Below are 27,328 nucleotides of genomic sequence, written 5' to 3'. Positions count from 1 at the left end.
GTTTCATTTCACCTTGAAGCCTGAGGACTTGGCTAATAAGAATATGCCGAAAAGAAGTGACATTCAAGCTGGATCCTGAATGACAATTAATTTACCAAGTGGGAATCAAAGTGGGTGAGAGTCGAGTTTGGTTTAGGTAAGAAATGAAAAATGTCTGAACAAAAAAGTGGAAATTAGTACAGAAAAGAGGGGACATAACAAGAGATACACAGGAGAAGGGCTCTCAAAGGGTCTTTGTGATACATCAGATGTGAGCAGACAGGAAAAGGGAAGGGTGACTCAGGAGTTTTTAGTTTGGGCAAAAGGAAGGAAATAATCCCACTACTGAAACTGAGTAAGCATGAGGTGGGCTTTAGGGACAATTTTGTTTTGGACATTGTGAGTTTGAATTATGTTTGGGACAACCAAGTAAGGAAATGTTAGGTAGCTGGAAACCATGGCCTAACTTTAGAAAGAGGTCAGGGCAGAGGACAAGGATTTAGAGGTCCTTGTTGTATATTCTTGCCTGGAGAATCTCAGGGACAGAGGAGCCTGGTGGGCTGCCGTCTATGGGGTCGCAGAGAGTCGGACACGACTGGAGCGACTTAGCAGCAGCAGCAGCAGCTGTGACTACAGTAGTTTAAAAAATGAGAGTACACGATTGACACATATGCTATCTGCTTATAAGGCCAGTCTAACACCAAAGCCATGCTGAACTCTGAAAATAAGCAGAGTCTTAACACGTGCCCACAAATAAATATAAGCTCAACACCTCTATCTTTAGATAAAAAAACTGAAGTTGTTGGCACAGAGTCTAAGAGGCTTTATCCGAGGACAATGACTTCAGTCGTTTTACCCTCAAATATGTATAAGGCAAACCAGACGTTTAATAAATATCTAATGAAAAGAAAGCATTAATGAAGGGAGCAAGAGAATAAACCAAAATGTCCTAAGTTATATAATTTAAGTGGTAGAATGGGCACTAGAATTCAGGTGCTCTCAATCTTTTATACTTTACATTACACAGGTTTCTCCAAATACACACACACACCCACCTACCTCAAGGACTGTTTATTATGAAAAATAAAGTTCCCTGGTGGCCTAGTAGTTAGGATTTCAGGCTTTTACTGCTGTTGCCAGGTTCGATCCCTAGTAGGGGAACTGAGTTCCCGTAAGCATGGAGCAGTCAAAATTTTTTAAAATTTAAAAAATAAAAATACTCCTAAATCTCAAGAGTATAAATGTTCCCTTCAAAATTCCATTTTAGGGGTGTCCCTGGTGGTTCAGTGGTTAAGAATCCGCCTTGCAATGCAAGGGACACCAGTTCAATCCATGCTCTGGGAAGATCCTACATGCTGACACAGAGCATCAAGCCCGTGCACCACAACTACCGAGCTCAAGAGCTAGAGCCTGTGAGCCACAACTACTGAGCCCACTCGCTGCAATTACTCAAGTCCAAATGCCTTGAGCCTGTGCTCCACAACAAAAGAAGCCACTGCAATGAGAAGTCCTCGAACTGCAACTAGACAACAGCCCCCACTCACCACAACTAGAGAAAGCCCACATGCAGCAACGAAGACCCACCACAGCCACAAAATTAAATAAACAAATAAAGCTAAAAAAGCCTCAATGTCCATTAACAGATGAATGGGTAAAGAAGATGTGTACATATATACAACGGAATACTACTCACCCATTAAAAAGGGTAAAACTGCCATTTGCAGCAACATGGATAGACCTAGAGATTATCATGGTAAGTGAAGTAAGTCTGACAGATAAAGACAAATATCATGATATTACTTATACACAGAAAGTAAAAAAAAAAAGGGGGGGGGGGCACAAATTAACTTATTTACAAAACAGAAACAGAGAATTTATGGTTACCAGCAGGGAAGGGAGGCAGAGAGGGACAGATTGGGAGCTTGGGATTGATATGTACACACTGCTATATTTAAAACACAGAGCCAACCAGGACCTACTATAGAGCTTAGAGAACTTTGCCCAATATTCTATAATAACCTAAATGGGAAAAGAATGTGAAAAAGAAAAACAAAACAAATTTCATCAAAAGAATAAAATACTTGAGAATAAATTTAACAAAAATGTAAGACTTGTATTCTGAAAACCACAAAACATCATTGAAAGAAATTAAACATCCAAATAAATGGAAAAATATCCTATGTTCATGAACTGGAAAACTGTTAAGACTGCAATACTCTGTAAATTATGTGACAAATTCAATTCACTATAAAATCCTAGCTAGCTTTTTTGTTTGTTTGTAGAAATCAACAAGCTGATTCTACAATTCCTATGGCAATGCAAGGGAGTCAGAATCCAAAAACTCTTAAAAAGAACAAAGTTAGAAAATTCACAACTCCTGGTTTCAAAGCTTACTATACAGATATAGTAATTGGGACTTCCCTGGTGGTCCAGTGGTTGGGAATCTGCCTCGCAATGCAGGGGATGCAGGTTCAATCCCTGGTCAGAGAACTAAACTTCCACATGCCATGGGGCAACTAAGCCTGCATACCAAAAATACTGAGCCCACACACTTGAGTCCAAGCCATGCACCAAAACAAAAGATCCACACGACACAACAAAGATCCCACGTGTGCCACAACTAAGACCCAACAGGGCCAAAAAAAAAAAAAAAAAACAAAAACAAAAAAAACACCAAACTTGTGGTCATCAAGATGGTTCTACTGGTGTAAGGATAGACACAGAGATTTGTGGAACAGAATAGAGAGCTCAGATAAAAACCCATACATTTATGGTCAGTTAGTTCTCTTCTCGGAGAAAGCAATGGCATCCCACTTCAGTACTCTTGCCTGGAAAATCCCATGGACGGAGGAGCCTTGTAGGCTGCAGTCCATGGGGTCGCTAAGAGTTGGACACGACTGAGCAACTTCACTTTCACTTTCATGCATTGGAGAAGGAAATGGCAACCCACTCGTGTTCTTGCCTGGAGAATCCCAGGGATGGGGGAGCCTGGTGGGCTGCCATCTATGAGGTCGCACAGAGTCGGACACGACTAAAGCGACTTAGCAGCAGCAGCAGCAGCAGTTCTCTTCTAGAGTGTCAAGACAATCCAATAGGGAAAAAAATAGCCTTTTCAACAAATGGGGGCTTCCCTGGTGGCTCAGAGATTGAAGCGTCTGCCTGCAATGTGGGAGACCTGGGTTCAATCCCTGGGTCAGGAAGATCTCCTCGAGAAGGAAATGGCAACCCACTCCAGTATTCTTGCTGGAGAATCCCATGGACAGAGGAGCCTGGTGGGCTACAGCCACGGGATCGCAAAGAGTCGGACACGACTGAGTGACTTTCACTTTCACCTTCACTTTCAACAAATGGTGATGGGAAAACTGGATATTCACATGTAAAAGAATAAACCTGGACCCTTACCTCACACCATGTACAAAAATTAATTCAAAATGGATCAAAGATCAAATTGTAAAAACTAAAATCATAAAACAGAGAACAAAGCATAGACATAAATCTTCATGACAGTGATTTAAAATATGACACCTTGGGAGATCCCTGGTGATCCAGTGGTTAGTACATGGTGCTTTCACTGCTTGTTGCCCCGGTTCAATCCTTGGTCAGGGAACTAAAACCCTGCAAGCCCCAAGGCACAGCAAAATAAATAAATAAAATATGACCCCAAAAAGCACAAGCAACTAAAGGAAAAAAAGATGAACTCAACTCTCTCAAAATTTAAAATTTCTGTGCTTCAGAGAACACTATCAAGAAACTGAGGAGACAGTCTACAGAAATGGCAGAAAATTTTGCCTATCATATATTTATTAAGAGACTAGACTGGTATCCAGAATAATAAAGACAGACTTGCAACTCAACAATAAAAAGACAACTCAATTAAAAATATGGGCAAAACAAAACAAAAATTTTAGAGAAAAAAAAATGAGCAAAGAATTTGAATAGACATGACTTCCAAAGAACATATCTAAGTGGCCAATAAGCACATGAAGTGATAAGCTGCACATGAAGGGAAATGTCAATCAAAACCACAATGAGACACCACTCCACACTCACTAAGATAGCTATTATCAAAAAATGGACAATCACAAGTGTTGGTGAGGATGTGGAGACATGGGACTCTTCATACACCACTGGTAGAAATGGAAAATTGGTGCAGTTGCTTTAGGAAAAAGGTGGCAATCCCTCTAAAAGTTAAATATCACATGACCTAGGAATTCCGCTCATAGGAATATTCCCAAGAGAAATGAATACATATCTATACAAAAACTTATACACAAATGTTCACAGCAACATTATTCATAATAGCCCAAAGTATAAACAATTCAAATGTCAATCAATGATGAATGGACACACAAATGTGATATATCCATATAATAGAACATTATTCAGCTATAAAAAGAAATGAAGTACTGATACATGGTATAACATGGATGAACCTCGAAAACATTATGCTAAGGGAAAGGAGCCAGACACAAAAAGGTCACGTGTTGTGGGATTCCATTTACACGAAATGTTCAGAATAGGCAACTCCACAGAGATAGAAAGTAGACTAGTTGTCAACAGGGGGTGGGGGAAAGGGAAAATGGCTGTGTGTGTGTGTGTTAGAGAGAGAGAGAGAGAGAGAGAGAGAGAGAGAGAGAGAGAGAGAGAGAGAGAGAGAGAGACTGCTAACTGGGGTGATGAAAATATTCTGGAATTAAGAAATGGTGATGGCTGCACCATCATTTTTTGTGACTATAAAACCACTGAGTTAAACACTTAAAAAAAGGAAATGTGACCTTAATCTAAAAAAATATGTATGAGGGGTAAAAATCTCCATCTATAACCTGTTCAGTTCATAGCTTGCCCCCAAATTTTCCAGCTATCTATTAGTCACTAACAAAATCATTTTCCCCGGCAGACTAATTCACCATCACTAATTTAAAAAACAAACAACCAGCCTTCTAAAGACAATCACAGATGAAGATAAAAACTTGGCTTGAGACAAGTTACAAAAACTTAAATATAGAAGATAACTTCATACTCCAGGGTGAGATTTCATCAAATGTAATGAAATCTAGCCAAGTAAAGCCAGACCAGGTCAGTTCTCAAATGGTAAAATAAAAGATGCGTAAGGGAACAAGGGTGAGCTTCATGAGGTACAGGTCATGTACAAACCAACTGTGAACTAATAATCTCAACCAGTTTCACAACATTAAAGAAATTCTTCTGTGAAGAAAATAAACATGGTAGAATTAAACATGATTTTTCTCTTCTTCCTTTTACCTTCTTTATAATAAAGCGCTTAATGCTTTTATTTTTAAAACTTTTTTTTTTAAAGCATTAGTAGTGGACAAATAGAAAATAATCTCCAAGAAACCTAAAACCCAGTGGAGAGGTTGCTGTAATTCACAAGGTCAAGATTCTCCCACTTGCCAAGTAGACAGTTTGCCCTGAGGGCATCAGAGATAACAATGCTTGTACTTTGCCCCAGTCTTCTCACTGACAAAATAGGCTTTTGTCTAGAGTCACCAGATGCCTCAGCAAGTTCCTTCGCCAAGTGCCAGAGGCTCAGAGCCTAGATAACACAGCTGAGGTTTGGTACTCTTCACAAGGATTAAGAAACAATCCCCAGCCCACAACTCTATTGAGCAAGTTTTGGCAGCTGCCAGGGCCAGTAGAGAATAATGAGGGGACAGGGGTCCAGAGACATAGCTGCATTTTTTGGCCATACCAATGCTCTCCTTCTGAACTCAGATGGCTTGTGTTGCTGCCAACTTCAGGTCTTAAGGTTTCTCCTTGGTTTAGCCACCATGGCTGTCTATCCTCTTTATAAAAACATGCTGGCAATGATGGGATTTCAGTAAAACTTAAACATTTCCAAATAAATTGAGTATACCTTGCTCGGGGCACTTTCATAAAAGTTATGAGCCTTGATTCTACCTAGTTAAATCCCTTCTGGCTTTCGTCTTGGCAGACCAATATTAATAGAAGAGCTGTAAAACACTCAATATCCAACCATTTCCTGTACCTTGAAATGTTAATACGAAGAAGGGGGGAGGGGAGAGGAAAAATATCAACAAGAAAAAGAAGGGAAAAAATCCTTCTTCTCAGAGAAATACCCAGATGCCAGAGATCAGGTCCAAGCTCCTGCCCTGCTGTTTCCAGCTACACTACAGCCAAAGCCAAGAACAATCCTTCCACTTACAGAGCCTTCCACACATTAACCTCCTCAGCCAACTCTGGAGCCGGGATGAGAGATTCTGTTGGCACATGCCAGTTCTCGTTTATGAGCCGGTTACCACCTCAAAGGCTGTTTGGCCTAAGGCCTGCCCTCTCTTTACAGGATCTTTCAAACTTCAAAACGGGATCTTTTTTTGGACTCCTCTAAAGACGCTGAGGTGGTTTACTTAACTTACTGCTTCCAGCTTAGGTCCTAGTCAAGGACTTCTCTGGGGACAGTTAGTATTCACTGGGAGCAGTCAACATCATCCAATACCAAAGGACACTACTCACCCATACCAAGTAGAGAAAAACCGAAAGATTTTATATTAAAGATAAAAGCAAACACTTTCAGAAGTAACTTCAGTGAGGTACCAAGAGTTCAAATGAGGTCCTGAGAGTTGAAAGAGGGTCACCAAATTGGGTGACCTTCTCTTTTGCTGTCACAGTACAGAAGAGAGGGTGGGAGGAAGATACATGCTTTGCTAATAATTCAACTCTGTCCTGAACCCAGAGTTCAACACTGAAATCTTCGAAATTCAACATCTTACTAACTAGGAGCTGAAAAGAGACGTTTGGAAGCCAAGTTTTGAGGCTATTTTTTGCCTTTCCATCCTACCACAGACCCCTCTTTCTGCTAATTCTACACCATCTTGTAGGGATTGAAAGAGGATGAAAATGTAGACATACTTAAGACACAGTTATTGATTAGTGCCTGGTTCTCTATTGCTTTTGGTAAAAAAAGAATTATAGACTTTTTTGTGTGTGGGAACATAACATTTCCAACAGAAAACTGCATTTATTATGCAACTCGTTGCATTTTCATAAACATAAAATTACATAAACACAGTCATGTAAGTAACACACATATCAAGAAAAAGTATTTTAGCAAACAGTTCTCAAATGGAATTCTGTCCTTTCAGGGACATTTGGCAACGTGTGGAAACATTTTTGGTTGTCCCAGCTTGGGGGGAATGCTCCTGGCACCTAGTGGGTAAAAGCAAAGCCACTGCTAAACATCCTACAATACACCTGACTGCCCCTAGCCCCAACTACCAATGATGCTGTCATTGAAACTTCTGGATTACCTTCTGGAAGCCTTCATTCTACTTCCTCTCTAGTAAGGGCTTTTACCAAAAATGCAAAACTCCTTTGCTCTAGCAGAAAAGCTGCGGTTAACATGATCACAGATTAAAAAAAAAAAAAAATCACCCTGCCTGGGAAAAACAGGAGAAGCTTCAAGGAAGAAAAAAGAAAACAGAACAAACATTTGTTGCTGGTTAACAACTACCAGACTACCATATACTGTGCACTTACAGTGTGGTTTTAATCCATAAAAATTTAAGGAAAATGAGATCCAGAGAGGAGGTTTTCAAGATTCCACATCTATTAAGTGGCAATGCTGGGGTTCGAACACAGGTCTAATTACAAAGTCTACTCTTTCATTTTAATTCCACGGTGGAAGATAAGTATGATTTGGAAGAGGCTGTGAAAAGCAGAAAAAGTATGGAAAGTGGTTAAAGTAAAAACCGAAGATCACTCTTTCATTGTTCACAAGCAGCATGGGAAAGGCACTTTTCCTTAAAGCATGCTGCTGCCGCATCACTTCAGTCGTGTCCGACTCTGTGCGACCCCATAGACGGCAGCCCACCAGGCTCCCCCGTCCCTGGGATTCTCCAGGCAAGAACACTGGAGTGGGTTGCCATTTCCTTCTCCAATGCATGAAAGTGAAAACTGAAAGTGAAGTCGCTGAGTCGTGTCCGACTCTTAGCGACCCCATGGACTGCAGCCCACCAGGCTCCTCCATCCATGGGCTTTTCCAGGCAAGAGTACTGGAGGGGTTGCCATTGCCTTCTCCCCTTAAAGCATGACTCAGTCCAAATCTAACTATAGAACTAAGCAAGTTCTATAAGCACTTTCAGAGAATTTTTAAATGTTTTTGTAGACATGTGTCCCCTGTTGCAGTTCTATATTCTCTCCGTTACACAGGGAAGCACTGCCTAATAGGCCATCTATATAGCTATATTCTCGGTGCTCTTCAGAGATCTATCCTGGGCCCCTTTCTTTTTGTCTCATTCAACAGACACATTCTCCTTGGGTAAGCTCACCCACCTTCATGGCATCAATTATCATTTATTTGTTCACATTAGTAACTCTCACATCTTTAGATTTCCAGTTTTCTCTCATAACCTCTAGACCTTAAGGGACATTTCCACTTGGTTGTTCATTCATTTTACTCCCTTCGCCAAACTAACTATTGATCCTATTCATTCTTCAGATATCTTCATGGATATTTTCTTTGACCTTAGCCTTCATAAGCTTATGTATTTATTTGATTACATTCTGTCCCTCCTACTAGACTTATTACTCAGCAGCTACAAGTCAAACTTTGGAAATGTTTCTGAAACACGTAGAAGAACATAAGCAGGATAAATGTAATGATAAGGAACCATTCCTAAGATAAGATTAACACAAGAATATATAAGAAAAAATAATTTTTTTTAACAGAACTACACTAAAATCTAAGTTTCTGGGAGTTCTCTGGTGAAAGTGAAAGTCGCTCAGTCATGTCTCTTTGTGACCCCATGGACTATACAGCCCATAGAATTCTCCAGGCTAGAATACTGCAGTGGGTAGCCTGGGTTCGATTCCTGGGTCGGGAAGATCACCTGGAGAAGGAAATGGCAACCCACTCCAGTATTCTTTCCTGGAAAATCCTCGTGAACAGAGGAGCCTGGCAGGCTACAGTCCATGGGGTTGTAAGAGTCGGACATGACTTAATGACTAAACCACCACCACAGCCTATCCCTCTTCCAGGGGGTGGATCCTCCCGATCCATTCCCTGTAATTGAACCCGGGTCTCCTGCATTGCAGGCGGATTCTTTACCAACTGAGCTATCAGGGAAGCTCAAGACTACTTTAACAGTAGTCTATCGTTTAAGATTCGTAGTCTACTGTAGTCAAATCTGTTTAGACTACAGGAGACAGGGATCAAGACCATTCCCATGGAAAAGAAATGCAAAAAAGCAAAATGGCTGTCTGGGGAGGCCTTACAAATAGCTGTGAAAAGAAGAGAAGCGAAAAGCAAAGGAGCAAAGGAAAGATATAAAACATCTGAATGCAGAGTTCCAAAGAATAGCAGGAAGAGATAAGAAAGCCTTCTTCAGCGATCAATGCAAAGAAATAGAGGAAAACAACAGAATGGGAAAGACTAGAGATCTCTTCAAGAAAATCAGAGATACCAAAGGAACATTTCATGCAAAGATGGGCTCGATAAAGGACAGAAACGGTATGGACCTAACAGAAGCAGAAGATATTAAGAAGAGATGGCAAGAATACACAGAAGAACTGTACAAAAAAGATCTTCACGACCCAGATAATCACGATGGTGTGATCACTGACCTAGAGCCAGACATCCTGGAATGTGAAGTCAAGTGGGCCTTAGAAAGCATCACTACGAACAAAGCTAGTGGAGGTGATGGAATTCCAGTTGAGCTATTTCAAATCCTGAAAGATGATGCTGTGGAAGTGCTGCACTCAATATGCCAGCAAATCTGGAAGACTCAGCAGCGGCCACAGGACTGGAAAAGGTCAGTTTTCATTCCAATCCCAAAGAAAGGCAATGCCAAAGAATGCTCAAACTACCGCACAACTGCACTCATCTCACACGCTAGTAAAGTAATGCTCAAAATTCTCCAAGCCGGGCTTCAGCAATATGTGAACCGTGAACTTCCTGATGTTCAAGCTGGTTTTAGAAAAGGCAGAGGAACCAGAGAGCAAATTGCCAACATCTGCTGGATCATGGAAAAAGCAAGAGAGTTCCAGAGAAACATCTATTTCTGCTTTATTGACTATACCAAAGCCTTTGACTGTGTGGATCACAATAAACTGTGGAAAATTCTGAAAGAGATGGGAATACCAGACCACCTGACCTGCCTCTTGAGAAATCTGTATGCAGGTCAGGAAGCAACAGTTAGAACTGGTCATGGAACAACAGACTGGTTCCAAATAGGAAAAGGAGTCCGTCAAGGCTGTATATTGTCACCCTGTTTATTTAACTTATATGCAGAGTACATCATGAGAAAAGCTGGACTGGAAGAAACACAAGCTGGAATCAAGACTGCCGGGAGAAATATCAATAACCTCAGATATGCAGATAACACTGCCCTTATGGCAGAAAGTGAAGAGGAACTAAAAAGCCTCTTGATGAAGGTGCAAGTGGAGAGTGAAAAAGTTGGCTTAAAGCTCAATATTCAGAAAACGAAGATCATGGCATCCGGTCCCACCACTTCATGGGAAATAGATGGGGAAACAGTGGAAACGGTGTCAGACTTTATTTTTCTGGGCTCCAAAATCACTGCAGATGGTGATTGCAGCCATGAAATTAAAAGACGCTTACTCCTTGGAAGGAAAGTTATGACCAACCTATATAGCATATTCAAAAGCAGAGGCATTACTTTGCCAACAAAGGTTCGTCTAGTCCAGGCTATGGTTTTTCCTGTGGTCATGTATGGATGTGAGAGTTGGACTGTGAAGAAGGCTGAGCGCCGAAGAATTGATGCTTTTGAACTGTGGTGTTGGAGAAGACTCTTGAGAGTCCCTTGGACTGCAAGGAGATCCAACCAGTCCATTCTGAAGGAGATCAGCCCTGGGATTTCTTTGGAAGGAATGATGCTAAAGCTGAAACTCCAGTACTTTGGCCACCTCATGGGAAGCGTTGACTCATTGGAAAAGACTCTGATGCTGGGAGGGATTGGGGGCAGGAAGAGAAGGGGACGACAGAGAATGAGATGGCTGGATGGCATCACTGACTCGATGGACGTGAGTCTGAGTGAACTCCGGGAGTTGGTGATGGACAGGGAGGCCTGGCGTGCTGCGGTTCATGGGGTCGCAAAGAGTCGAACACGACTGAGCGACTGATCTCTGATCTGACTTTCACTATCAATATCATAAAACCAGGTTCAATCCCTGGTCAGGGAACTCCTGCAAGCCCCTTGGCTTGGCCAAAAAGAATAAATTAATAAATTAAATAAATAAATAAGATTAAGTTTCCTTTAAAAGTTTGTTTTTTGTATTACTTACAGCAAAGATATCATCTCTTACTATCAACTCCTAAACTACCCTATCTCCAATTCCTAGTTAAAACAATCCTTAAAGGGTGGTAAACTAGCCATTTGCTGTTTTTCTTGCCAGTGGCAAGTAAACAGGTGATAAGGAAAGTAGTTATTTGTTAAAAATAAAACTAAACCATCAAAGTTTATATTTACGCACTTATTCCCCACACACACCATTTCAAAACCCAACTCCACTACCTCCTCACAATCTTCCAAGCTACCTATCCAGCTGCTCCCAGTTCATTTCAATAAGCTTTCCTTAGTATCAGGCTTTATTCCGACAAGGGAATGGGAAGGATTAAAGTGTGATTTACCTAGCCCTTTGCTCCTGCTTTTGTTTAGATATGAAATAGAAGATGAAATGTAACTATAAAATAAAAACAAGTGAAAAAATCTGAAAAATTTTAGTCAAACATGAAAATGTCACTGGAGTATTATTTTCCAACTACTTTCCCAGACTTTTCTCTACATTAAATGCCATTTCAGGTCACTAACGCAGCAGAAGCTAGGGACAGCCCTAACTACTTGGTTTCTAAACAACAATCAATCTTCTCCTCTTTGTGTAATATTAGCTCTGCCCTCATAGCTCAGTCAGTAAAGAATATACCTGCAATGCAGGAGATCTGGGTTTGATTCCTGGGTCAGTAAGATCCTCGGAGAAGGAAATGGCTACCCATTCCAGTATTCTTGCCTGGAGAATCCCAAGGACAGAGGAGCCTGGCAGGCTACAATCCATGGGATCGCAAGAGTTGTACACGACTTAGCAACTAAACCACCACCACCACCTGCTTAGTTCTAAAAGGGGCATTAGAGAGTTGAGAAGTGACATTACTTTTAAGTCTGCTCTATCCCATCCCTTCCCTTGCTTTGAAAATTAGTTCCATATCACAGAGGCTGAGGGACAAACCCCCAGACCTTCCTAAATCAATAAACGTTCAGTTCTGGGAGGCTTGCCCTGGCCAGATTGCTTCCCAGGGAGTGGCAAACTGTACTTTTCTTCTTCCTCAGAGATGTACTGGCCTACACCCAGAAACACTTGCACTTAGCTCTTCAACATGGAAACTTCTGTCTCTCCAGTCCTATAGGGCAATTGCAATGTGCTGGCCAAGAGCTGCCACCAGTACACAGCCAAAAGCACAGCACTGGCACCAAGCCTTCAAATAAGGCATTCTATCACAACAGCATCATCCCTAAGCAGTAGCTAATAGTGATTTCAAACTATGGGTAAAGACTTGTAGTCAGTAGTACAGTGGTTTTCTTGATACAACCAATGCTATGCCCAGACTGTAATGAATACCCATGGTAGAGCATATAAAAATGACTATTTTTTCCTAGTTAATTATTTCAGTTGGAGAGGAAGAGAAAAGCTCCCTCTCTAAATCTCCATAACTAAATATAATCCCATCTGGTTAGGGCAGGACCTATTCACAAACGTAAAACTGAGTATCATAAATAACAAAAAACAATTATTATAAAACAACTACAAGATATTAAAAAAGCATGATTTAGATTCTAAGTCAGAAAAGGATAGAAAATGAAGAGTAGCTGAAAGAGGCTACCAAAGGCACTAGACCTAAAAAAGAGACTCAAGAATATTTATATTGGTAGGAATGCTATAAAAGAATAATCGTTAGGCTGGATTCAATCCACAGACCTGTAATCTTACACTATAGAGAGAAAGTGGAGCCCAAGATGTCTTCGGCCATAAAATACTTTTGTACGCTAAACAGATAACATAAACAAATCAACTTTATGTGACTGGCAAAACAACAACAAACACAAAGAATAATGTGAATGGTGTGGGCCTTGCAGTTATTCCATCCATTGAGTATACACTCTGGAGGGAGCCAGAGATGGGAGACTTGAATTGGCTGTTCATTTATCTGGTTTCCATTTCCTTGTGTCTCCTCATAGTGTACGTATTTTGAAGGGTTTGGTTAATTCTAGTATTTACAAAAACATATTTTTCATCAATTCAGTCCTCAAATAAAAGCCAGCTTTTACATGAGACTTCAACCAAAGAAATGATGGTTTGTTTCAATGCTAAAGAAAAAATTGTTTATGTTGACTTTGTGAAGTCTGTATGGCACTCTAACATGGTACCACCCATGTAATCTTCAAGGGTACTTTCTGACCAAGTATCTCAAACCCTGACTTTAGAACCTGATCCTTGTGAGAGATGGGAATGGACAGGAGAGATATCAGAGAACAAACATAAATTAAAGAATTTCTCAACCTCTTTCTGAAATTGTAATAAGCAATCACATTCTCAATCTAAGCACATATGTATAAGTGAAATGAAAAATGCCTTATGGCATATCTTATCTAAAACAGACACTCTACCAGATGTTTAGAAATCTGCATACTGAGAGAATTAAGATCTAGACTAATATGGTGTATATAAATGTGCAGTCACTTTGTATGATTTCTTCCCTACATTTGCCATTTTTTTCTCCTCCTTTGCAGTGGTATATGCATACACCAAAACCAAAAAAGATCCATCTAAAGTACAGATTAATGTAAATCTTGATAGCATAGATAACACTTGTATCAGTACTAAAAACTATGTTTTAAATTTTATTATATGGGAACTTCCTTAGCCAGTCCAGTGGTTAAGATTCCATGATTCCACTGCAGAGGCCTGGGTACAATCCCTGGTTGAGGAGCTAAGATCCCATATACCATGTAGTGCAATCAAATTAAAAAACAAAACAAAACTATTATATGAAAATTTAAGGTTCTATCATTATGATTTTGCCCCAAACATGATATTCCATAATTATTTTAACTATGAGTTTGCAGCATATTCAAGTATATGTTCATCTCTGATAACAATTAGCATTCTAACTATAATTACTCTTTCTTGGGTATGAGATTTAGAATCCCACCAGGGAAACACTTTATATTAAAAAACATTTAATTTCTTCCTGATTTCAAGGAAATAGTATGTGTTTACAAAAAAAAAAAAAGCAAAGACAGTGAACCTTTACTATTCCTATCTGAAGTGATTCTGTCTCTTCTTAAAAGAGTGTATTTAATTTGAATGTGTCCAGAAGCAGGTTCAGGAATAAGGTCTTTATTATTTTATATCGGGGTGTCATAGATTTCTGGAAAATTAAGACCACATATCCCTGGCTCAGGAAGATCCCCTGAAGAAGGAAATGGCAACCCTCTCCAATATTCTTGCCTGGGAAATCCCATGGACAGAGGAGCCTGGCAGGCTTCAGTCCATGGGGTTGCAAAGAGTCAGACACAACTGAGCGACTAACACAGACACACACACTTAATAATACTCTATTGCATATCTGAAAGTAGCTAGGAAGTAAATCGTGAAAATTCTTAACACAGAAAAAATTTTGTAGCAATGAGGACGTAACTGAACTTACTGAAATGATCATTTTGCAACAAAAACATGGTATCATTACATTGTACACATGAAACTACATAATGTTATGTCAATTGTACCTCAATTTAAAAAAAAAAAGGACAAGAAAGGATTTAATGGCCCGGTCTGGTTCATTTAAACCAAGCTAGTAGTGCCACTAAGGCTGGAACCCAGTGGTTTCAAATTTAAAAATATTCAATTAGTGTATTTTTCAAGCACACAGTCAAATTGTACTCTCTCAGTGGACATTTCAGATTGAAAATGGACCAGTTCCTAAAAACCTAAGGACTGCTCTTTTATTTCCTGCAGCTAGTGACAACTTCACAAAAAGAAGTATCTCAATCCTTATTCTTCTCTTGACTGTTTGGACTACCTGTAGTTCTAATCCTTTCAAAAGGTTAAAGTCTGCACTCTTGAAGGATTAACAGAGGGGAAGAAAAAACTCTCTAAACTATAAATGTTAGGGGAACCACGGACTGAAACCACCCACCCTGGTTAGGCCTGACAGTAACCACTTGAATGAGTTATCTAAAACAGGAGGTCCTAGTAAGGAATACAGAACTAACAAGCTACCACCAAAAGGAAGAATTAGAGAAAAGTCAAAAGGAGAGAGAAGACTCCAGTCCATATGTCCTGCCAACCTCCCAGACTCTTTCTCACTTGAATACCTCTTGGCTGAGTGCAGCGCACACCACCAGGAAGGACCCTGAGTCAGAGTGATTGGCCACAGACAACCTGGAAACTAACCCCATTACCATAAAACCTGAGACTGCAAGCCACATGGCAGAACAGTTCTCCTAGGTTCCCTTACCCTGCTGCTCTCCACCTAGCCCTTTCCCAATACAGTCTCTTGCTGTCAGCACATGTGTCTCCTTGGACATTTCTGAGTCTTAGACAAGAGCCCACTCTAGGGCCCTGGAAGAGGTCCCCATTCCTGCCACAAAATAATCACTTTATGGCCATTCCAATGCTGAGAAAAATAATTCAGAAGACTGGAGTTTATATCAAACCTTAGCTATTAATGGGAAATAGCTAAGCAAGAGCCATGTTCTTCAACATGAGATCAGCTCTGTAACCAAAAGGAGTCCAACAAACCCTTTCAAACTAACCAGCAAATGATAAAATCCCAAACCTTAATGGTTCCAAATGCTCTGAATCAGTCTCTTCCTAAGCCTTCCTGGAAACCAGGATTAAAAATATTAGCTATCATAAACTCATTACTTTCCAAAACCTCTAGGGGCTAATCTCTTCAAAGGATATCCTTTCTCCTTAATTTCACAATTACCCTGCACCTCATAGCTAGTAACAGTGTACCATCAGCAACAGCTAATATTTACGGAGTTCTTACTACATGTTAGATGGGCTTTCCTGATGGCTCAGATGGTAAAGAATCTGCCTGCAATGCAGGATACTGAGGTTCAATCCCTGAGTTGGGAAGATACCCTGGAGAAGGGAATGACTGTCCACTCCAGTATTCTTGCCTGGAGAATTCAATGTACAGAGAAGCCAGGCAGACTACAGTCCATGGGTCACCAAGAGTCAGACACAACTGAGCAACTAACAACTTTACTTTCAACTTTACATGCTAGACACTGTGCTGAGTGTTTAACCTTCTTTATTTAATCTATTCATAATAATCCTATGAAGTCAGTAGTTATTCACTTCCACATTATAGATGAGAAAAGTGAGAATGAGAAAAGTTATAAATAATTTAAATATCTCTTCTGCTCTCAAACTCCCAAATCCTTAGGTACTCTTTCCAATTTTAGGTTCCTGTCAGTTTGTCCATAAAGAAAAAGATATATCTGAACATCATTCAGGAGGAAAAAAAAAAAAATCATACCTACTGTCCAGAGTTATTTTTTACCTTTTAAACTTTATGGTGAATTTGATCTTCACTATTAAGAGGAAACGTGCTCTACCACAGTGGATCTCAAACCTTAAAGTATAACATGATCAGTGGGAGAGCAAATGGTAAAACGTAAATTTCTGGGCCTTAAGCCTGAAGTTTCTGATTTGGGGATGTGGAGTGGGGTCTGATACTTGAATTTCTAACAAGTTTCCAGGTGCTATGCTGATATTGCTGATGTAGGGTTCACTGCTTTACGAGAAGGTACGACTAGCTATGACAAACCTAGACAGTGTATTAAAAACCAGAAACATCACTTTGCCAACAAAGGTCCGTATAGTCAAAGCTATGGTTTTTCCAGTAGTCATGTATGGATATGAGAGTTGGATGGTAAAGAAGGCTGAGCACTGAAGAACTGACTCTTTCCAACTGTGGTGCTGGAGAAGACTCTTGAGAGTCCCTTGAACAGCAAGGAGATCAAACCAGTCAATCCTAAAGGAAATCAGTCCTGAATATTCATTGAAAGGACTGATGCTGAAACTGAAGCTCCAATACTTTGGCAAACTGAAGAGAAGAGTTGACTCACTGGAAAAGATCCTGATGCTAGAAAAAAACTGAGGGCAAGAGGAGAAGTGGGTGACAGAGGATGAGATGGCTGGATGGCATCACTGACTCAGTGAACATCAGGGAAGCAGTGATGGACAGAGAAGCCTGGCATGCTGCAGTTCATGGGGTTGCAAAGAGTCGAACACGACTTAGCGACTGAACAACAACAACAAAAGGAAATAATTCCCTCTCATCTTAGCTGTCATGTTTCTCATGTAAAAACACTTCTCTACAGAGCACTTCCAACAAGAGAGACACTTAGGATTTAAAAATATCTCTAAGGACTGAAAGCTTAAAAGACTTCTTTTTTTCCCACTTCACAAGGGCTCCAATATCACAAATGACATTGGCCATTTCTTATATCAACCAACATTGCAAGCAGACAGCATAATATTATAGCTCTGCAGAAAGCAAGCATTTTATAGACTAGAGTGAAAGTGAAAGTCACTCAGTTGTGTCCGACTCTTTGCAGCCCCATGGACATAGTCCATGGAATTCTCCAGGCCAGAATACTGAAGTGGGTAGCTGTTCCCTTCTCCAGGAGATCTTCCCAACCCAGGGATGGAACCCAGGTCTCCCACATTGCAGGCAGATTCTTTACCAGTTGAGACACGAGGGACATTAAAGTAGTAGAAATACAGAAAAAGGAAAATTAAGGTCCAAATGACTGTACACTCTGCTCAAGAACCTTACCATACACATAGTACTTTTTCATTCTGAAAAGTGTTTCCTTTGGGTCTCCTAGGGCAAGAGAAATGCCAAAAGAAAAAAAGAAGTAGACTGTTTCATAAGATCATAAGACAAAAGCACAGGGACACGCTCTGAAAACATAATAGAATTTTGCACCAGAAATTAAAAAAAAAAAGTCACAAAATGCTATAAATTCTTCCTACCTTTCCTTGTCATACTACCCCCCATCACAAAAGAGCTACCCCTTTTACCCGATACTGGCCAAACTCTACTTTCTTAGGTAGCTTAAACATTGACTATGTCAATGTCATCTAGGATGAACAACTTCAGAGAATAGGATTTGTTAAAAATGTCTCCTCAGCTAGCCTGGGAAGCTTCTTACTTGGGTGGGTGCTCTCAACCATGACTAAACTGTACCTAGAGAGATATATATTTTAAAATATTAATATGGCCTGGCACCTTCCTGATGGTGATCCTTCCAGGCCCAACCCAGTGGCAAGACTGGGAAATTAACTGATGAGAAAAGCAATCTCCTTTCTGCTTTCTACTTTCAGACGCTCCTCCTCTACAGCTCTGCCATGTACAGACTCATTCTATACATGCACAATGAGATAGAACATGCGCACACACACAAATAAGTCTCGGCAGGAACCAAAAATCAAAGCCTAACCCCATGGTTTTTAAGTGAGCAAGTCCAATTTCCTTCTTTGTAGTCCCTGACACATGCTGGCTGGGAGCCGTCTGGATTTCTTTCTGCCTTGTTCCTGCACCAGAAGGCTCTGCACTGCAGGTCAGGGGATGATAAGGAAATGAACAGTGTAATTTCCAAGGCCTCTGAACACAGCCCTGTCAGCAGCTCTGGAGGCGGGTTACTCAAGCATGGCTTGAAGAGTGAAAACCACAGAGAGGAGGGCTCAGACAGCCAGCAGTGGCAGGATCTCAGCTGTGCATGTTACAGCCACCTCCAGCCTGAAAGCCCAAGCCCTGCTACCTCCCTGGATGAGCTCTGTTGGTAACAGCTCTTATACCCAAATGGCAAAAATACAAGTTCACACTGGGGGAGGAAGATTAAGGATAGGACTTAGATTTTCCATGCACTCTTGTGCAGAAACAAAAACATTCAGTGCTCTTCCAGCATACATGAGACTGCACATGCTGGCAAACCCACAGCAGTATCTATCCAACATACTCAGCCCCACGCCAGGGCTCTGGCCAAGAAGGAAACTCAGTTCATATGAAACCTGAATTTCAACGGGCCGCTGCAATATCTTTGGAAAGCAATTTCTGGTCTTCTACCTCACCAAACCCCACTATAAATACCAAGGCCTTTAGAACACATCACAAGCATATACGGGTCCCAATCCAGGTTTGGAATGTCTTCTGAGAACAGTGCTGATAAAGTCTTAGCCAACGTGCTTATCTATTTATACTGGGCTTCCTGTATAGGTGGAATGTTGTGATAGTTCAGCTTATTACTGCCTAGAGTCAACTGAGACATATTTCAACTCAAGTCATGTTTTTCTTCTTTTCCAATATTTATCGAATGTTCCCTATGTGCCAAGCACTTTTCTAAGTGTTTTATATGGATTAACTAATTTACTTTCATAAAAATTCTAGTAAAGAATTACTGTTTTCCTCATTGTGTAGACGAGAAAACTGAGGCAGCTCAGTTAAGTAATTTGTTCAATATCACTCAGTTAATAAGTGGCAAGGCTGGGATACAAACCCTGGTAGTTTGGCTCCAGAGTTTATACTCTTAACCATTAAATTATAAGTAAGAGCTAATGTGCAATTTAAGTTTACAAGACTGGTGTTTTAGGTTAGAAGTGGCTCTCAATGCCCACCTTACGAAGTGCCCATCTTTAACAATGGTTAAAGAAAATTCACAAACATTAAAGTATATAGCAATTATCTGGAGAGTTTTCTGGGTCCCTACCCCTAACACTTATTTAGCAGATTTAGGGTAGAGTCCAAGGATATGCATTTCTGACACTCGAATGATATCATGCACATGGTTTTATGGGCCACAATTTCAAGAACTCTGCCCTAGCCGGTAAACTGTAAGCTCCTCAAAGAGCAGCAACCATTTCTGTTCTGTTCATCAGTATATATCCAGTCCTAAGCATAATATCTGGAATCTAAAACGCACTCCATTAATACACAGAATGAATGAAAGATGATAATGGTATCTAACAGTATATCATGTCTTTACAAAATGGTTCATATCCACAATATTAACACATTTAAGCTCTGCCTATTAGTGATATATTCAAGAAGCACAAAGGCAGGGTTTTGTTTTGTTTTTTCATACCTGCAATTGCCAAATAAAGAGGGAGCTGGCAATGCCACAGTGATAAAATGAAAATCTGACTGAACAATAATACTACAGAACACACACACACACACTCTCAGTAAGTCAAGCTCAAAGTACAGAGTTAAAAGTAACATTCTTCCCTCTGTATATACAATAAAGGAGGTTCAGCATCAGCTACGAATGGTTGTTCTTTGTAAACATCATCACCTTACCAAAGAAAGCGAAACTCAAAGATCCGTTGTTTACTGAGTGCCTACAATATTAAAATCAATACAGAAAACCAATGAAAGCAGTCTTAAGAGCATCTGGGCATTTATTAATATACCCAATGTTGTTAAGGTAGTCTTTAGAGTGGGAAAATAGAATCCTTCATAACAAAGAAGGATTTGTTAAGAATCCCAGAGTAACGATATGCCACAAGAACTTGGTAAACAAAACCCCGGCTTTGCCACTGACTCCCTCTGAGAGTCTAGGTAAGTCGCATGACCTCCCTGGTCTCAGTCCCCTCTTCTATAAAGTGAGAAGACTGGACTAGATAATCTTTCTCAGGGCCCTCCTTGAATTACAACACCCAGGTGGAAAACCTAGCTGCTGAAGAAAAACTGAAAGTAAGCTCAGGCTTCGTTGTAGTTTGAGAATGCATCTCTGTCCCCCATAAATATCAACTCAACTTCTTTTTAATTTTTTCCATGAAGGAAAATGCTTGACATTTGGCTTCAGGAAGCAAGGCTCACTGCTATGTCATCGATAGCTGAGAAAGAACAGCTAGCAAAGGAGGAAGGCGTTAAAAGAGAAAGCCTTGGATCAGAAAGAATAAAAGAGACCTGACCTTGGTTGAGCAATGAGGGATTGCAACACGAGAGAAATGAGCTGGAAGGCATAAACTAGGGCAAGAAAACAAAATCAAGGGCAAAGGAAGATGCTCTTAGAACACAGGATATGACAGCAAGCATGATCGGAAGGCGAAAGAGCAAAGAGCACACTTGAGCTTTCTTTGTATCCTAACTAGTGAGGGAAGTGGTAAGTATGTGTATGCAGCATTCTGAGAGCAGCAGCAGCTGAGACACAAATGTGGGGAAAGCACACTGCAGAGTGTTTCTACCTTCCAAGATCAAAAACAGCAGCTAAAGAGACAAGGAGAGCTTCTGGTTGCAAATTTCTAGATCCTTTAGCCACTAGAACTTTACAAGATTTGCGGGCGGGGGTGGGGTCACCTTAAATTCCCGGCTTAAGCCCTACCTCAAAGTCCAGACAGATCACTGCCTTCGGTGCTATGGAAATTCTTTTTCTTGCCTGTCAGAGCAGCAGCGCGAGCACTAAGCTGGGGACATTCAGACCGGCACCCTCCCTCATAGGACCTCCCCCTCCATCCCTAACCTGACAACCTATCAATCAAATCAGAGGCAAGGGAGCAGACAGGAGCCGGAAGGCTCTGTCTTGTTTATGCCTCAACATTCCCTTCCCCCATCTCTTCAGCTGGCAGGAAGTATGAGGCAGGAGTGTTCGATGACAATTTAGGGCAGCAGTAGTTGCTAAGAGCCATCTCTGGTCTCTCCTAGAACTCTGGGAAACAGCACAGTGAGCCTTGCCAGAGAGCAGTGTGGGGAGCGGCAGTGAGATCCCATGAAGGGAAATCCACTTCCTTTGCTGATAGGAATTTGCTCAGCCGGAGACTGAGACACCTATACCCTGATAAGAAAGAACATCCTGAAGTAGAGAATTTGAATATTCAAATCCCCCTCATTAGCTAGCAGTAGACATGTAACAATTCTGTCCTATACCACAAACTCCATTCTCTTCTCTCCTGTTTCCAAGGGGCTAGAGTCGGACACGACTGAAGTGACTTAGCAGCAGCAGTAGAGGAGTGGGTATGGGTTAAGGAGACTCCAGCTAAGAACCTTTCCAAATTTTATGAGTTTCCCCTCTTCATGACAGTTTCCAGCTCAGCATATGTAATTCCTAGATTGTATCAAAACATCTGTTTTGCTGTTTTGGTTCTGTTGGTTGTCCCCACATGGACAGAACATTCCAAACCAGTTAAGCCATAGGCAAGCCCATAGCTCAGAGAGAAAAACCTTAAATAAGTTTTCCAAGACTTAGCTTTTAAGGTAAATTATCAATCATCAAACACTGACTCAAAAACCCCTTATGCCCCAAACCCTGGGGTCCTTGTTTCTCAAACACTACTCTACTCCAAGATTCCTAACCTGTGTTCCCTTTTGCATCTTCCCCTCCTCCCATTCCAGAAATGCTGTCTCTCTGCACAGTGTTTTCATCTCCTAGCAACTTCCAAACATTTATTTACATAATTATCTATTCCGACAGCCAAATGCTTTAGAATGGCACCCCCCAGAACCAGACAGTCCAGAAGGGTTGAGGGAACAAGGAAAAGAATTGAGAAAGCAGGTTCTTGCCTAGAGTAACAGCAAAGTGTGCAGCAAATCTCCTCTTTTAAAAGTACTTCTCAGCACTTTCATCTTTCCTCCAAAAACAGAAGCACAGTCTCTCTCCTTTTTCTCTCTCATTCCACTGCCCCATTCTCAGTCTTTTTGGGAGACAAAGTGTGTAACACAGCTACCTTATTAAGAAGCAAACTTCCCTTGACCAAAATATATTCCTCTCTGAACATACTGTATCTTTCAGCCCAATTATAATCCGAAGGGCAGCCACCTACCTAGTCCCTGAACCTGTAAGAGAAAAAGGGTTCCATTTGCTTCTCTGTTGGAGACTTTTAAGGACATTTAGACTTAAACCCAACATGAAGCTAAGCATCATTAATCCTTTCACCCACAGACCACTACTGGGCTTAGAAGATTGCAACATGAGTCAAGAGTTCTAAACAGAAAGGAAAATGAAGGTCACCTTCAGAAGTGGCCACTTTGCAGCACAGGAAGAACAAAGATTATGAACATGAACAGATATGTGGCAAAAGCTTACTGATGCCAGATGTAGGGAACAGTCTAAAGGGCCTGGAACAGAAGCAAGAACTCCTGGTACTCCTAGGCCTCTTTAAAACATTTATTACCCATCTGCACCCCAAAGAAAATGGTAAATCACAGCCAGCACAGGATGCCCCACACCAGTAACCTGCTGGACTTGACTCTACTGAGGTGGCCTGTAGCATCTGTCACCTAAACAGGCAGTCTCTCTGGCAGTTGCCACTGGTAAAAGGGAATAGACCATTGGGTTATTAGTGGAAAAAAAATTGACAGCACTGTTACCAGGGAAGCCCAGATGTTGCTAAGACTTATAGATGTGCCAGAGGCAAGGGCCAAAATACCTACAGCAAAGAAAACACAAGCCAGCACTGAGAGGACACTACCACCCAAACATACACATCCAGCCTCTATTTATTAACACTTACATATGGAAATAGGTATTCCCTGTTGCAGCTGATGCAATTACAGAGAAATCAATTTATATTGCATCTACTGGGATCAGCTGAAAGCACAGGGTGAGCAGACAGCAGAAAATCAAGAGCCAATGAAGAGCTCATTACCAGGCCAGCCACTGTGTAGGAAACTGTAAACTGCACAAGTTTAAGCAGCCTGAGCTGACCCTGGACGCACAGTCACTCTGCTCTAGACCTGCAAGTTCCACTTACTGAGACATGAACTAAGATACTTTCCCCAAAGAAGGAGAGCCCCTGGTGGGGCTGTAGGCACCTGTCCTTCCAAGTCAAGCAGAAGGCAAGGTATCATTACACTGTTTGGCAGCTATTAAACCACCAGGAGACTTTGACCAATAGTTGAGGTAGATACCTGGCCAAGAACTATACGTTAGTGGCCAAAGACACTCTTTCAAGGCCAAAATTGCATGGCCACAACACTAATTCATAAGAGCTGATTAAGCACTTCAGGACCTCCTGCTCCATTGTTTACTTGCCCCAAATGGGTCCTTTTGCTCTCTGGCAGTCACCAATAGAACGCTTGGTAGATTACATGCAATGAAAATTATTTAACCCTTGTCTCTTCCAGAGACCCAGCATCACCATTTATCCCATTAAAAACAGCATTCAACTGAAAGCCTGTTAAGCTTATCAACTTGTTAAGTTTATCAATCATTCTAAGGATGAAATGTCAAGCTGGGAACCACATAAAGACTGATGCCAATCTCTAGTAACAAGTGTGGGACAAGGACAAGGTGGGAGGTTCTTGGCTTATAGAAAATTCATTCTACCAAGCAGCTGCCCCCAACAACAGATATTCTTCTCCAAAATGTCCAGGCCTGCTGTTAATGAATCTGCAGGGAATCCCCTAATTTGGAACAAAACCACATTATCATTACCAGCTGCTCTGACCTTGTAATTGGTCATTACCCACAAACTAATGAGCCTCCCACAGAGTGCACATAACATTAGGTGGTTAGTCCAGGGCAGTTCTGACTGGCAGTGGGCAGCCAGATCTGGCCACCTCTTACCTTTTCAGACTTGACTTTCTTTAGCGGGCGACACTCATTCTCCCCTTCCTCTGGCTCCGGTTTAGCTCCCAAAGGGTTGAGCGCTGCCCCAGGCTCAATAGCTATACTCCCGAGTGGCTCCACAGCTCCTGGATCCACCCCCGCACTTCCATCATACTGACCACCCCGTCCTCCCAAGGGCACTGGCTGGAGGACCCCAGGATCCTTTTCTGCACAAGTCCCCACTCCTTCGCTTCTCTCCTTCTTGCTCTTAGACGAGCTGTTCTCCTTCTCCTTTTTGGAGCCCGCTACACTGCGGGATGCCTTAGCCGCCTTCTCTGAGCCCTTGGGAGCAATAGCAGCAACCAGGCTTCCTGCATTGGCACCATCTCCTGAGCGTCCCTGTACCTCTTTCTTGCTAGCTGCCCCCTCACTCGGAGTGAACAGGGACGTCCCTGGAGTGGGTTTGCTAGTGTCTTTGCCACTCTTACTCCTTTTGGATTTGGATTTGCCTTCCTTTCCTTGAGGACCTGGCACTGGGGTCACAAACTTGATGTTGTCTGGCAGTGTGGCCACAGCATTGGGAGCTGGTATCCCCACCTCCTTTGAGCCTGACATTTCCAGTTTCTGCTGGTCCTTTTCCAGATCGGCGTCCAGGTCAATGATGAGATTCCCTACTCCAATGTCCCATTCATCCCCACTGTCGTATGTCTCAACCGGGTTTGCATCCACTCCTTTCCCTCCGGAGGCTCCACTGCTCAAGGACATCTTAGAGTCAACGTCCCACCTCAAGATTCAAGGCTCTTCCTTGCCCCCAGCTTTCCTAGTTTCAGCTTCAGCTACGTTCTCAGACCTGCCACATTGGTCAGTACATGCCCAGTGGACAACATCATTGCTGGAAAAAGAAAATGTAAAGAGCTGTTAAAGGAAACAATACAGGCAAAGAGACAGCCTGAAATAAACTCCCACACAAAACAGTCCCTTGCGAGGTGGCTATCACATCACAATGGACAAGACAAACAGGTTCAGTTGTATTTCCAGCCAAGTCACTTTGGATCAAGGAAAAAGCTAATTCCCACTCCATCTCCCCAGGGGACAGTACAATATTTCCAACTGCCTGGAGAGTCTGTGCTAAGATTTAACTAGGAATCCTCTAGTTTCCCATTCCCAAGAGACTGATTTCTACTACCACTGCCAGCTGGCAATCTTCCCTCAGTCAATACGGGCCCTGGCACATCCCCCAGCACAATTTTACTCACATCACTTCTCCATACTTCTTCTTGAATTATCAGAGATTTAGAACATTGCCTAGCAAAAGCTAAATCCCTCTACTAACAGGGCCTGTTCCTACTAAAAATAATATGGGGCAGGGGGAGGGTATCTAATTGTAGGTAAGCAAAAGAGAAAAGTAAACAGGACTGGGGAAAAATACAATATCAGGATAGGGACAAAAACTGCAACTAGAGGAGACAATCCTCAAAGAGGACTTAACCCATCAGCTTACATTCAGTTAAGCCAGCGTTATTAAACTCCAGGTTTCAAATTATGTCTAAATAGCAGAATTCAATGTAGTCTTTCCCACTAAAATCCTCATGAAGATACACACACACTCACACAGAGAAAAAAATGTTACCCTATCAATAACTGAACAGTACTAAAAAACTTAATGCTAGAATGTGGTATAAGTCTCCCTATTCTTTTAAGACTGATGACACTATATTGATAAACATCAGGGCCTCACAACATGGAACAGAGATAGCTAAAAAGAGGGGTGGGTGAAGTGGGTGGTAAAAAAGGAAATATATATATTTCCTTGGGGAGTGTACCATCTTGAAAACCTGACAGCCAAAATATACCATTGAGATATTACTTTATCATGAAGCCAAAGAACTCTGTTCTTAATTACTCCCTTGTTTACCATCTTTCTATGTGCATTTAGAAAATAACCCTCAGAAGATGGCAGAGCAGAAAGAGGAAACCAGAGGGGGCACGATGAATCCTATGAAGTAAAAATCTAACAGGTAAATGCTATAGATAGAACAGGGATAAGACAAATTGTACTTTTCCGCCTTCTCTCTCAAGGCAGTGTCAAAGAACCAGGGTTCAAGAGAAACTGTTCAAGAGAAGATGTCACCCTAGGAGACCAGCGCTATACCAAGTGAATGCTTGAGAGCAACTGGGATTTAAGAGAGAAAGGACTGCACTTTAATCTGCCATTTGGCCACAGATCTGAGAAGAAAATGACTAGTGATAAAGAACCCACCTGCCAACAAGGAGGCATAAGATGCAGGTTTGATCCCTGGGTCGGAAGAGCCCCTGGAGGGGGCATGGCAACCTCCTCTAGTATTCTTGCCTGGAAAATCCCATGGACAGAGGAGCCTGGTGGGCTACAGTCTCTAGGATCACAAAGAGTCAGACAAGACTAAAGCGACAGCACACACGCACTGAGAAGAAAATACATCCTTTAACCAAGTAGAGAGCTTAGTGCAACAGCACCTGACCACAGTTGGCACTGAGTCCACACAGATCTTACTTCATAAAAGGATGAACAAAAACCATGAGGGAAAACATAGGAACTACGAAACAATGAGACCCGCATGGTAAAAGCAACATAATCTCTGAAGAATTAGAGAAATGATACTGCTGAAAATGATCTAAAACTCTGAAGAAATTTTTAGTAAAATGCTTGGAATTCTCTATGCTATCTACTGATTCATTAAAAAAAAAAAAAATGTATTAATTGCCTACTAAGTCCCAGGCACTAAACTATGCGCTGGGAATACAACAGAAAATGA

The 27,328-nt window shown here is 41.5% G+C and overlaps 1 protein-coding gene across 5 annotated transcripts in view; it reads right to left on the bottom strand.

Annotated features, from left to right (window-relative positions):
* ZNF609 (zinc finger protein 609) overlaps positions 1 to 27,328 on the bottom strand; it is a 201,668-nt gene that overhangs the window by 150,015 nt on the left and 24,325 nt on the right. For 4 of the 5 annotated variants that reach the window (XM_025296497.2, XM_025296498.2, XM_025296499.2 and 1 more), the window contains exon 2: positions 24,555 to 25,428. The exons of the other annotated variant lie outside the window; for it this stretch is intronic. In XM_025296497.2, coding sequence (XP_025152282.1) covers positions 24,555 to 25,301 — 747 coding nt within the window. In that variant the 5' untranslated portion in view covers positions 25,302 to 25,428. The remainder of the gene's footprint in view (positions 1 to 24,554; positions 25,429 to 27,328) is intronic. 5 annotated transcript variants of the gene reach the window in all.

The sequence above is a fragment of the Bubalus bubalis genome, chromosome 11, assembly GCF_019923935.1.
Source record: "Bubalus bubalis isolate 160015118507 breed Murrah chromosome 11, NDDB_SH_1, whole genome shotgun sequence".
NCBI lineage: Eukaryota > Metazoa > Chordata > Mammalia > Artiodactyla > Bovidae > Bubalus > Bubalus bubalis.
This window is presented reverse-complemented; position numbering and strand designations above follow the sequence as displayed.